The sequence below is a fragment of the Leptopilina boulardi genome, unplaced genomic scaffold, assembly GCF_019393585.1.
Source record: "Leptopilina boulardi isolate dan_hultmark-lab unplaced genomic scaffold, ZJU_Lbou_2.1 LbouV2_342, whole genome shotgun sequence".
In the NCBI taxonomy this organism is placed as follows: domain Eukaryota; kingdom Metazoa; phylum Arthropoda; class Insecta; order Hymenoptera; family Figitidae; genus Leptopilina; species Leptopilina boulardi.
The window spans coordinates 709,744-723,728 of record NW_026137910.1 but is presented as its reverse complement, the minus strand read 5'-3'; the positions used below and the strand labels follow the sequence as shown (position 1 = coordinate 723,728).

General features: G+C 25.5%; 1 protein-coding gene across 4 annotated transcripts in view; it reads right to left on the bottom strand.

Moving 5' to 3' along the window:
* LOC127285907 (uncharacterized) overlaps positions 1 to 13,985 on the bottom strand; it is a 192,068-nt gene that overhangs the window by 30,170 nt on the left and 147,913 nt on the right. For all 4 annotated transcript variants that reach the window (XM_051312114.1, XM_051312113.1, XM_051312115.1 and 1 more), the window contains 2 exons: positions 7,637 to 7,809; positions 3,474 to 3,638 (listed from right to left, as the gene is read on the bottom strand). In XM_051312114.1, coding sequence (XP_051168071.1) covers positions 3,474 to 3,638; positions 7,637 to 7,809 — 338 coding nt within the window. The remainder of the gene's footprint in view (positions 1 to 3,473; positions 3,639 to 7,636; positions 7,810 to 13,985) is intronic.

Below are 13,985 nucleotides of genomic sequence, written 5' to 3'. Positions count from 1 at the left end.
ATTATAAATATTTCAGCAATAGGTTTCAAATTTACAGGGCTTATTTCTCATATAAATGATTAGTTCGTAAAGGAAGTATTTGTTAAAAATTAGTTTTTTTTTTTTTTACAAAAGAGCAACTTTAATGTCTACTTATTTCAGAACCAAAATTAAATTTACAGTTAGACAAAAGATTAAGAGCATTTTATAAAATTTTCAATTTTGTAAACTGAAAAAAAAATTTGAAAAGCTTGTTGTTTACAATTCATTCAGTATAACGGAGAAAAATTTTCAATGACAAAAAATACTGTATTATTTGATAAAATATAAAAATGAAGTTAAAAAACATAAAATGATATGGAAGAAGGGACGAGAAGGGGGGGGGGGGGTCCACGCCACTTCAACATATTATTGACTTTTGACATTTTTGATTTGGCTAAAAATTTTTTATCTTTTTGAACTTTACGAAAAACGGGTTCCATGATTTTTTCGAATTTTGTTGGTATGGGAACTTTTAACTATATATTTTGTAAATAATTTTTAAAAAGTTGCTGAAAAATTTATTATTATATGATAGGAATTTTATTATAAGTGAACTTTTTTTAGGTTAGGAATGATATTTTAAATTAATTTCAAATTATCTTTTTTTGATACAATTATTTATAAAGATGCACATTTAAACAATTATTAATTTAATTATTTGAGATCAAATTTTTTTCGGTGCCGCAATTGAAACAGTTTTAAGATTTCCATTGACTTCAATTTCGGCGGGCAAAGTATCTTCAAAATACACGTAATTTTGGTCACCGAAATTGATCCAAACGCACCGAAATTGATACAAACGCGCCGCAATAGAAAATTACGGTATTAGTTTTAATTTTTCATATTTCTTTAGATAATCGATTTTTATAGAGTTAAACATTTTTTTTAACATCTATAAATAAGATAACCTTTTAGTTCAATAAGTCTTAAATTAAGTTTATACAATAGATATGTCGAATTTTCTATTTCAAAGGTGTTTTGACTCGAATCGCGCCGCAATTAGTGCATTTACCCTAATTAAATAACTTAATACGGCCCAGAATTGTTTTTTTAAAATATTTTAAATTATCTTGAAGATTATATAAAATGGTAAAATTAATAATAATCATTTTTGAGGTTATGTTGTAAAATTATATGTTATTTTTAATTTTCGGAAAAAATTTTGTCATAAATTTTTTTCTGATTTCTAAAACCGAATTTATTAATAACACTTACTTTGTTACCAAAATGTCACACAATTACAGCTAGGATGTAAAATTTTTAACATTTCGAAATTTGAATATTTTACAAATTAAAAACCAGTTTTTTACCATAATGGTTGACGGTATATTAATATTAATGAATTATATTTTCGATAAATGATTGGTGAAGAATATATTATTGATATAACAGACAATGGCATGTCGGAAGCAAATTGTGTTTAGCTGACATTGCATTCTATATATATATATGTATATCTGAGCCTATAGTACGGTCTTTTTAGAGCGAAACGATTGTAGTCAGATCCAGCTGTAGGTTCTCGCACCTACGTCACGTTTTCGCGGAGCATTGAATTACTACGGTTCATGGCTGCTGGCAATAACGCTAATTAATCTGTGTGCAGTTGAGTTTAGCGTACCGAGAGACCACTCACGTTGAGCTAGATCGATATAGAAACCACCCACCCACTCAAACCGTGAAAGCCATCTGTTCTCAGGTCTCTAGTTAAGATTAGATCGAAAACACTCACCACCTGATACAATTAGACCATTGCATCGTCGACATAGCATTCGTACCACCTGACTAATTGTTTCCTTCGGAAAAATACCTGCTCTTTCCAAATAAAGAATGTTCTTTATTGGCCCCAGGAAAGAAATTCAATTTCTCTCTCGCTCTCACTAGAGGCAATTTGAGTTATGTAATTTGATATTGATTTTGAAAATTGGATATAAGATGGACGAATTTCAGCTAATTTCCGCTCTTTTATGAAAAGGGGATTCAGTTATAATTATTCTTTGTTGAATTTATATACAATATATATATGGTCGATTTCACGTGAAATTTAACTACACTTAGAAAAAAAAGAATTTTTAATTTAAATATAGAGATCTGTTTGAAGGATTTTATTTAATTTGAAACAGTTTGTAAGTTTTATTTTTATATATGGAAAATATCTTTCTTTTTTATTCAAAAATATTATATCTCCGAACGATATACGAAAAATAATTTTTTAGGTTAAGAATAATGTCAAAATTTTGTTGACAAAAAATATAAAATAAACAGTGGAACATCGGAATTGTGACAGTTTGCAGGGAATGGTAGCTTTAAGGCCTGAGCAGAACAGAAACGGAATCGCAAACGCAACAGAAGAATGAGTTAGAGAAGGACAAACAATATGTTTATCCTTTTTCTAACTCATTCTTCCTGTTGCGTTTGCGATTACGATTCCGTTTATATTCTGCTCAGGCCTCTCTCCAATAGGTTCCTAAAGGCGCTTGTACACCTCACAAATTCTAAGTATACTCGGAATTTGTCAAAAGTTATACTAATTTTGATTGGCCTTGCTCATCGAGAATTTCCAAAAGATAGGGAAATTTCGAAATTCTCTATGAGCAAAGCCAATCAAAGTAAGTGAAACCTCTGACAAATTCCGAGGATACTAAGAATTTGTGAGGTGTACAAGCGCCTTAAAAGTTTGCGTTGAGTGACCGACGCGTTTGATAAAGTGTATACTTGAGAAGTATGCATTGTCCTTCTTTTTCCGTGCGAAAAAAAGGACACTGCATACTTCCTGAGTATACACATTATCAAAAGTACGCTAAAAATCCCAATTCGGGCCATAGAGAAAAGCAGGGTGAAGCATGTGTCAAAAATATAAAGTTGTGTCATATTTCGGACGTTCTACTGGATTTCCAATGGAAATTTACATGTGTCCATTTCTAAATTAAGGGCCAACGCACAATAGCTTCGTGAACAATGTGCACGAGTTGAAAAAGAACAGAGATATATTTGTATCCTTTTCTAACACATGTATTTCGTTCACGAAGCTGTTCTGCTTAGGTAGACGGATATTTTCATCAAAATTAAAAATTGTTATACATAGAAAACAATTCAGGTAAAATTATTTTTTGGTTATGTTACCTAAATCGTTTACTATCCATAAAAACTTTTAATTGTAATTACAATTTTATAATTTTCCGTGTTAAATAAAAATTGATTTCTAATCGTTAATCATAAACGTTACGTACTTTGGCAACGTGTCTATATATAGATTCAAAACTTTAAATTGTTTTCGGTTGACTAAAATCAAAGAATAAAAGAAAAAAAAATGTTGATAACAAATGGAGAACGTTTTTTCGTTAAAATTAAATTTTAAAGACTTTTGAACTTTGAATGCATTTAGAGTAACTGAGAAATTAATTAAAGGTTAAATCTATAGGTACACATAGTGTAAACACTTGTTTTGAACTTACGTCAAGAAGATTCATTAATGAAGCTCGCCTTCGTGGATCTGGTTCTGTCATAGCAGCTAAAACCGACTGTAAAGCACATGAGGGTGAAACGGACACTGTTCCCGTTAAAGCTGTTACCCTCGGAGTTGTGTCTAATAAGGCTCGACCCAGTGAATACATCCACATCTGTAATTATTATGTAATTTCATCTAATTAACATTCTGCAAATTTTTAAATTGAAAGAAGAAGAAAAAAATGTTACTTAGAATTTCTTTTTTTTTTCCCTAATGACTTTCTTTTCATGAATTTAATCATAGGTATATATGTGACTTTTTAATTGAAATTTGTTTTAAAAAAATGTTCGTAATTTTAATTATATATACTGAAAGTGTATATGTCACAAAAAAATATATGATGTGAAAATTTTTTTTTGAAAACTTTTTCATTTTCAAATGAAAATGAAATTTAATTTCTTGTCCTCTTATGTTGTTCTACTTTTTATTGTAAAAAACTTTTTAAAACTACTGTTTTCTGTTTATATGGGAAAGAAAAAATTGGTTCTTGAAAGCATTTTGACATGGAAACACTTGAAATTTAAATTACTTTTTAGTAATACAAGAAAAAATCATATTTGTATACAGATATATGCAGTTCAAAAATAATATGCTACTATTGTTCGAATATATTTTGAATTTTTGTTAATCCAAAATATTATTTTAATCAAATCAAATAAACAATTACTTGACCTTGACTATTATGAAATAAATATTTATTTGAGCAAAATAAATTTTATCTGATTATTGTATTTGAATAATTTTTACATGTCATTAAAATAAATGCAACAATATTATTAATTAGATTTGTTTTTAATTAAAGTTTGTCAATGTATTTTGAAAGCTTGTTAACTTTGAGTTAAAGTTAAATAGAACGAAAATTCTCTTTCATCAATTTCTAAACTCAATGCTGTATATTAATATTTTAAGTTTAATTAATTTTCTACACTTAAAGGTTCTTAGCGCTTAGCCCATTAACTGAATAACTAATTGAGGTTAGTTTACCGTTTTAAGGCCTAAGCACAATAGAACACAGTTTTCCTAAAAGTATCAAATTGAGACCAAAAATTGCATCAAATCTTTGCAACGTTTTGATGCACATAAGTTATATCAAAAAGAGATCGTTTTGTGTATCATTTTTTGATGCAGAAAATTTAATCAATTTATATCAATCATGGCCCCGAATTGAATCGACTCAAAATTAAACGAATTTTTTTCAGATATTTTGGTAATAGTACAATTGCGGAGACCATTTCACTATTTAATTTGAAAATGAAAATAACAGAAAATCAAAGACAATGTGCAATTCGATAATTAAAAAGTGACAGCTTATAAACATAACCTAAAATGCATGAGAAAAAATTTGTCGATAAAATCAATATAGCCGAGCTTTTTAGAATGTAGATGGCAGCACTCATCTATTTTCTTTCTTTAAATTTTGTCCGAATCGTTTTTATAAAAAGCAAAACTGCCATCTACCTTCTAAAAAGCTCGGCTATATTGATTTTATCGACAAATTTTTTCTCATGCATTTTAGGTTATGTTTATAAGCTGTCACTTTTTAATTATCGAATTGCACATTGTCTTTGATTTCTGTTTACCGTGAAACGTAATCGGAATCGTAATCGCAAACGGAAGAATTAGTAAGAGAAGAACAACAATACTTTAACTCATTCTTCCGTTTACGATTGCGATTACGATTCCTGTTACGTTTCTATTGTGCTTAGGCCTTTATTTTGACAGCTGAAAAGACTAAAAGACTAAAAGCTAGCTTTATTAGTATAAAAGCCTTTAAAATAAATTTATACCATGATCACATTAAGTATAACTTTATTTGATGTCAGTAAATAAAAATTGAATTTCCAGTTACTTTAAAAAGAACAAATTTTTCCCTCGAAAATAACCTGTTTCTGATATAGATGATTAAATGTTAATATTTGTACTGTAAGTCTTGGATGGTAATCTAGTATAGAAATATTTATTTAAATTTTCAACAATTGCAACTAAATAACATTTTGAAAAAAAACATATGAAACTATATTATTCTAACTGAAATATTTTCTCTAACAAGTGTAGTAAATTGAATTTTTGTTTTCAAATAAAGGATAATAAAGAGACATATATAGTGACGGAAAGGTTTTCCTACTTTTTATCTTTCGTGTTGTATTTTCTTTTTTTTCTTTACCTAAAGTGTCCTTTTTATTTTATTTCTTTAAAGCATTTTTAACGTTTTATAAAAAGGATGACAGTTCTGTCTACTTTATAATATTTTGTGACTCGGTTCTGATAAAAAAAAATTTCAACTTTATTTAAAAGACAAATTTATTTATTTATTTATTTATAGATAATTTTAATATATTAATAATATGCAATGAATTAATTTGATAATTATTATAATTAATAATAATAATTTTATCCTATGATAATTATTGTTTCATATATGAAATTTGTTATTTCATCTTTAACGTAAAACATTTTTACTCTTCATTCGAAAAAATAAAATAAATAATAAAGAAACGTGAAATAATATTTTTATTTTATTAATATAAAAAAAAGTGACCAGAGAATGTGATAATCAATTGAAATACTATATTTTCTCAACAAATTTCCAATGACGTTCCATTAAATTTTAATGGTTCAATCAATTGAAATTGGTTACTGTTCAAAAAGTAAATGTCATTGAAAGTGCAATGATCACTTTGATTGAATCAGTCACATTTCAATAACTCTTAATAAAATTTTATTAATTTTTTGTTGACATTTCAACCAACTCTAATATTATTACAAAATTTTTTAAATTATTATTTTATTTCTATAGTTTTTATTTATCGACATATTATGTTTTTTTCAATAAATATTTTCTATTAACAATTCTTTTAGTTTTTTTTTTACTACTTTTTCTATTTTTCATTGCTATTCAATATTATTATAAATTATTATTATTATTGGCTTGAAAAGTCGTACGATTATATAATATTGAATATTTCACATTTTGTTGAATTAAAACACAAATAATTTAAAAACTCAAAAATACGAACACCTCGGGCAAGTATATATGACACGTCCATTGTGAATTAAAGTTTTGACAAAAAAAAAAAATTGAAAAAAATCCAATTTATCTGTAACTTTTTTTCTTGCTTAGTCATTTTATGAGTATATATATATATATACTTGAGAAAATAATATCATATAAAGAAAAACTTAATAATTTTATAGAAAAAGATCTAAGTATAAAATTTGTAACAATTTCTAAAAACGAAACCTTTTTACTTTCAAGGGCATTTAATCCTACTTCTTCCATCGATATGCGCGTATAAAATTGCTTTCAAAATTTATTTGCGAAAAAAACTTCTGCAACTTTTATGTATATATATATATATATATAAGCTTTTGAAAGCTCGTAAAGAATTATTACGGCTTGAGATAAGCCAATTGTTAAAGTTTAAAAGAAAATTCCCATAAAACCCAATGAAACCAACAAAAAAAAATAGATTATGTTATATTATTTAATAAGTTCTTCTATTTTCTGCTCTTAAAAAAACGAAAATATAACGTAAAATTATTTTTAAGACTTTCTTTGCAACTCGTAATAAACAGTTGGAGAATTTAAAGAGACAATAAAATTTAGAAATGACATACAAAAAAAAACTTAGACAGTGAATTTGTAACAAAAATATGACATTAAAATTTTTAGTCCTTAAAAAGTTTTCTCACTAAAACAATTTTTTTTTTTATTATAATTTATTTTATTTTAATTTAAAAATACTAATCTAAAAATTCTACAAATTCATTTTGTGAATTGTCGTAAAAATTAGAAAAGTTAGAAAATCATTTATATAGAAACATTTTTGCGTTATGTTCAAATAATTATTTTTTGGTTGAAGAGAAATTAAAAAGAAAATGAAATCAGATATAATCTGCTATTAGAAAAAACAACGTTAAAAGCTAGGAGCTTTTAAAATATATTTCTCATCTTGGTTTTTAGCAGCGAATTTAAATTGTATATATATATACCATATGAAATTGTGCAGTGAGTTGTTTTTGCAAATTAAAAATTAGCGTGCTCGAGATATTTGAAAAGTAAATTCATATATGTGTGGAGCGAATGTGACAATTTAGCTTTTTATATACCTTTTCAGAATCTGTGTCAGAGTAGACGCGTCCAGGACGATATTCCGGAGGCAGATAAGCTCGAGCAGTTTCCGGTGGCGCCTGTAGTAAAGCCACTCTACCTCGTGGAGTCAATTCCAATGTGTTTGGGGTGACCACTGGTCCTGCTCTCGACCCATCCACCACTCCACCATCTGTGCAACAAATTAACGACACATTTTAATTAAAACGACAAGAGACGAGTCAATTTCTGCTACGAAAAATAAATCAAGTCTTGCATATTAAATCTCTGCTGTTCATTATTATTAAATCCTATTCCACTAGTACATATATATATATATAGCTGAGAAGAAAAAAGTGCAGTTTTCCCTCTTCTTTTTTTCTTCAATTATAAAGTTTTAAGTAAATTAAATTAAAATTGATCATTGAACTCAATAACTAACTTTATAAAAATTTTTAACGAATTTTTATATTTCTCTTCAACTTTTATTAAAAAGTTGAATTTTATTTGTTTGTTTTAACGATTATATATAGAAGGAGAGTTTTAATATATTAGAAGAAATTGAAATGTAATTCTAGTTAAAATCAGGGAATTTAAATCATTTGTTTTATTTTTCAAACTGAAGAACAGAAAGGAAGATGCAGAGAATAAAGAATACGCGCTCTATTTTTTTTTTTTTTTATTTAAAGAATATATCGACACAACTGATATGAATATTAATTTATTAATATCTACATATTTAATTTTCATATTAAATTAAATTTTGCCCAAGTATTAATATTTTATAAAAAAAATTTATTTTTAAAATATTGCTCATATTTGAGAAAAATTCAAAGCGGGAATTTATGAAAAACATCATAAAGTAAATTTTTTCAAATTATTATAAATAAATAAATTAATTAATTAGAAATATGTAACTATTTTAAATAGGGCAAAGTGGGTGAATTTCTACACTAGTTTCTTTAAATTATTATACATACATAGAAAAAGTTTGCTGTGACAGCGAACTATTTGCTCTCACATCAAAATTACGTTAGCTAATATTGGGATAGCGAACAAATTTGCTGTAGGGTAAAAAAATTTTGCTGTGACACTAAATTTTTAAAAATTAAAACTGATATTGTTTATCATAGCAAACTTTTTTGTTGTCATAGCAAAAAATTTAAATGTGGTTACTAATTTTGATAGATCCGATAGCAAACATCAGAGTTAGCATCTTTAAGCAAATTCCTTTTTTTCCGTGTATGGCAAAAAATGTTAGGTTATATTTGTTACTATTAGAATGAAAAAAAATTTTATTTGATTCAAATAATCGATTACTTGACTATTATTAAATAAATATTTACTTGAAACAAATAATTTTTATTTGAATTTAACTGTATTTGAACCACTAATTTCTTTATTTAAAATAAATACCATTTTATTAACTCAAATATAATAATTATTTGATAAAAGTAAAATGTTTATTTGATAATAGTCAAGTAACCGATTATTATTTGAATAAAATAAATTTTTCTTTCAGTGCAAAATATTCAATAAAAACAGATTTTGATTTTACACAATTAAAAACGAACGTTTAATCAAGGTAAAAATCTATTGTAAAAATGTTGGGTATTTATTTTGTTTAGTAAAAAAATATCTTCTTAAATGTAAACAAGAAAATATTTTGGTTTCAAGAATATTAATTGGCTAATATATTTAATCCTTTATTCCTTTTACAATTAAAACTGAAACAAGGATATTTTGAGGTATATATATATATGCACCTCTTTTGCAAGGCAATGCATACTCTGAATTTCTTCCCAACTTGAGAAAGTCCTTTGAAACAAATTAAATACTCTGCATTCTTGTTTAGCAAAGGAGTATATTTTCTTTTTTAGAGTTGTATAATCTTGCTTTTTAAGAATCAAAAAAATAATTCTATTTATTTTAAAATTAATTCCAATTAATGATTCAGTATTTTTAAAAATCATTCTTTTTTTGAAAATTTTATTTTATATTTTTTGAAAAAATATATGTTTATGCAACGTTTTGTAAAAGTTTATTGTTTATAGAACTTTCTTTTTTTTGTGAATTTCTCATATATATATAAACCGGGTTTACAGATCAATTTAGCATGAGTGCAAGAACTATATCGAAACTAATTAATTACACAGCAATCAAGTACAGGAATTAGGATATACATATGTATACATAAATGTATGTATGTCACATGTTCGCATGCATTGTAGTTTCATACAATTGGTAACAGGTTTCGAAAACAATTACTACGGATGCTTCAAACGTCACGTTTCCTACAATTTTCAATTATGATTATTTGATTATATTTATAAGTGTATATTCTATAATTGAGAGTTCCACTTGAATAAAAATCATAATGATTTTAAAATGAATGAATTTTATTGCAATTGTAAAAACTACAATTAAAATCATAATTTAATTGTATAAAAAAACATTTGCATAAACATTTTTTAAATAAACGTCTTAATTTTAAATTTTCTATTTCCGTTTTTCGTTTCTTACAATATTATTTTTTTAAATTTATTATTATAATTTTTAGCTTTAGGGAGTAAAGTGGCGGTTTTCAATTCATGGGAATAGAATTACATTTTTTAACCCTAGGAATGAAAATCATAATTTATAATAAATTAATTATTATTGGCTAAGAATTGATTTATGCTTCTTTTTCATAATTTTCATCCTTCTGTAATAATTTTTGATTTAATTATGATTAAGTGAAATAATGTCATTGCATTGTAAGCAATGAAAAGTAATTAAGGATTTCAACTATTTGCTTTCTATTGTGATTCAAAATAATCTGGTTAGCTAGTGTGACAACCATGAGTTCGTGTTGGCACCTACAGAATCTAGAGAATGCAGGTATTTCCACAAACTATGCAGGTGTATGGGATATGTAAATGAATGCCGAGTCCTTATAATATGAGAAACATCACTGCAAAAATAAGTGACTTATTTGGTATCTTACAATAAGATGTAATATGGAAAAATAGTATCTTCCACCTTAAAAAAAGATATTTTGTAAAGTATCTTATTAATATTTAATATGCTTTTTGCGTTTTAACAAAAATGAAAATATTTCTTCCATCTTAAATTGTAAGTTACTTCGGTAAGTTTCTATAAGTAACTTGAATTAAGATATTTGTGGGGTCATAAGATGTTTAGAAAAAAGATGCTTGTAAATTCTAAGATACGTCAGAATTTGAAGTTACTAAAATATAAAATACATTAAGCATCTTACATAAGATTTTTTTCATCAAAAATATGTAAAGCACTTTGGCGAAGATACTATTAACATCTTAAATTAAGATATTTTAAATAACTAAAAAGTTACTACCAAAACATCTTAAAAATGACTACCAAAACATCTTATATTAAGATACTTCTTTTTGCAGTGATGATTCTTCGAAATGTGATCTCTATATTCTAAACGTTTCAGATGCTATAAATAACAAATGATTGTTCCAAATTTAAATTTCAAAATTCACCTTATTGAATCATATATTCTTCAACTATACATTTATATGTAAAGAGAAATTACTCTCTCGAGAAATTTTATGTTACACTCTAAACTTGAAAAGGCGTCATTTTATTCCTTAGGGTTAAAAAAATGTAATCTTAGTCCCAAAGTAATTGAAAAGCTTCACTTTACTTCCTAGGGTTGAAAAGAGTCATTTTTCTTCCTGCGGTAAAAAAAAAGTTACTTTACTTCCTAGGGTTAAAAAGAGTAATTTTTCTTCCTAGGGTAAAAAAATATTACTTTACTCCCTAGAGTTAAAAAGTATCATTTTTCTTCCTAGGGTAAAAAACATTACTTTACTCCCTAGAGTTAAAAAGCATTCTTTTTCTCCCTAGGTTTAAAAAAACATTACTTTACTTTCTGACAAGAAGAAACCTACTTTTGTTCCTAGAGTTTAAGAGGACAAATATATAATATCTGCGTTACTAAAAAATTGTTTTAAAAAAATTTTTGTTTTACTATTATTAAAATCAATTTATTAAAAATTTTTAACAAAAATACATTTTTTGTTTTTATTTTAGATTCTTTCGAGGGAAAATGTGTTTTGAATATTCATATGTACTACGCTGAAATTTTTCGATGGTCATAATAGTCGTAAAATACCACATTTTTCTCGGACAGTAAAATTTTTTGTCAATAAAACGAATGACAACATTAAAAGACTTATGGAATTTGTAATTTTACGACCTTGGATCATACATATATATATATAGGTAAAAGAAAAAGGGTTTTTGTATGATCTTCATGTGTGTAAAATATAGATAGAGTAAAAAAATAGATGAACAGAGTTATTCATCGTGAAGTTTTTCTTTTCTGTTTACTGAGTTGAAACCAGTCAGTCTTATCGTTCTTGACATCGAATCATTTCGTTTTTTCTATTTTAGTTTCGTCAGTGTGAAAAAAAACACAACAAAACAAATAAAAGTAAAATGAATTTTTCCATGAAAAGATTGAAAAATTGTTATCCAGTGCTTACTTTTTTTTTCAACTAGGCATAAAACTTTTGCAAGTTGATTGATAAATATCGATTGTTGAATTGAATGAAAAAGATTTAAAAATTTATTTTTAGAAACTGAATTTATATAAAGATATTAAATTGAAATAACTATTTTTATTGTTTTATTTTTTTTTTTAATTTAATTTGTTTTTGGAATTTTAATTATTTCAATAAAGATACTTCTTGTCTTTTTAATCGAATCTCTGTTTTTTATCTCGCGTGTATAAACTCAACTTTCCGGAAATCATTTATCTCGATCAAATTCACTTGCAGATATTAAGTTTGTTACAGGTTTGTGTATATTGAAAGTTTCTGAAAAGACGATTTCTTTTACATATATTATATATATATATATATATAATTTTTTTCTTCTAATTTCAAAATTGTATGAAGAAAAATTTTAAGCTTTTTACAAAAGTGAAAAATTATAAATATTTTCAGTGTCCATTATTCGGATACATATAGGTATATTAATTACAATATAAAATTAAAAATAAATAATTTTCAATTTCGTTGCACAGAGTCGTTTAATTAAAAATAAATGGTTAAAATATTGAAATGAAATTCCATTATTATAATAATTCTCTATCGATTATTATTGAGATAAATTTCAGGCATCCGATTACTGTATAAGAATTCCTTTTTATTAAATAGATGAACGTGAAAATGACTGAAATGCCGAGAAAATAGATTTCAAAGCATAACTGTCTGCTTGAATTGATGAACAAACTTTTCGAACGAAAAGAACGAATTTATTATTATCTGAATTTTTGCGGTAACTGATAATATAACGGACAGATAAACAGACAGACATTATTGTCAAATTATGATTTTTGGAATATTTCAAAATTTTATAAAAATGCAAATTTTTTTTTCTTTTGAGGTACCGTTTTCTTTAGTAAATTTCTTTTTTCTTAAATATTGAAATAAAATTTTTTTTATCGATATCAGTTTTAACAGCTTTTTTGACTCCCTTTCGGTTATTAAAATGAATTTTCGAAAAAACAATTTTTGCACGAAAAAAAATGAAAATCAAAAATAAATTTACTTTTCATTTTCAGTTTTTTGGTCAAAAAATTTTTTTTTTCAAAAAGGAATTGCATCAAAGAAGCAATAAAAAATGATATTGAAAACAAAATTTATTTCATTACTTAATTTTAAAAAAATTATCTAAGAAAAAAATTGACCCATATGTTTTTGAAGGGGTTTTGCTTATTCTTTCGAATGGTGTAAAAATTAAACGAAAATGCCCTTTTGCAAAAAAAGTCAAAAATATTTTTGATATTCAAAATAATTGTTGAATTTCAAATTTGTTGAAAAATTTTTTTACATCATTCAATAGAGCAGAAAAAAATCATTCGAAAACACGCATGGGTAAAAATTATTTTAACCTTATTGCATAATAGTTACGACCTTTCAAAATCCACTGTTTACAATTTTGATGTTGGATCATTTGAGAAATTTTGCCCCATATATATAGCAGATATAGTCGAAAATGCTGAAAATTTTTCTTTTGTATTATTTTTCTTTGTTTTCGAATGAAAGAGTGAAATTGCTTTGAAATGGAACAACACCCTGTTCAATACAGAATCCCTTTTTTTTACGATATACGAATAAGATTTGATTTGCTTTTCTTTTTTATACTTTTGGAAAAAATTCGTTATAGGATAGAAAGATTTTCTAGTTGGAGAATTTTTGTCGATAACAGTGAATATTAATTAAAACTGTTACTATTTTTCTTTGTTCTTCTAATATAAACTTTTTAAAGAACACTATTTTGAAAAATCTTTTGTATAAAATAAACTATTTTCGATTTAAGTCTTATTTATTTTTT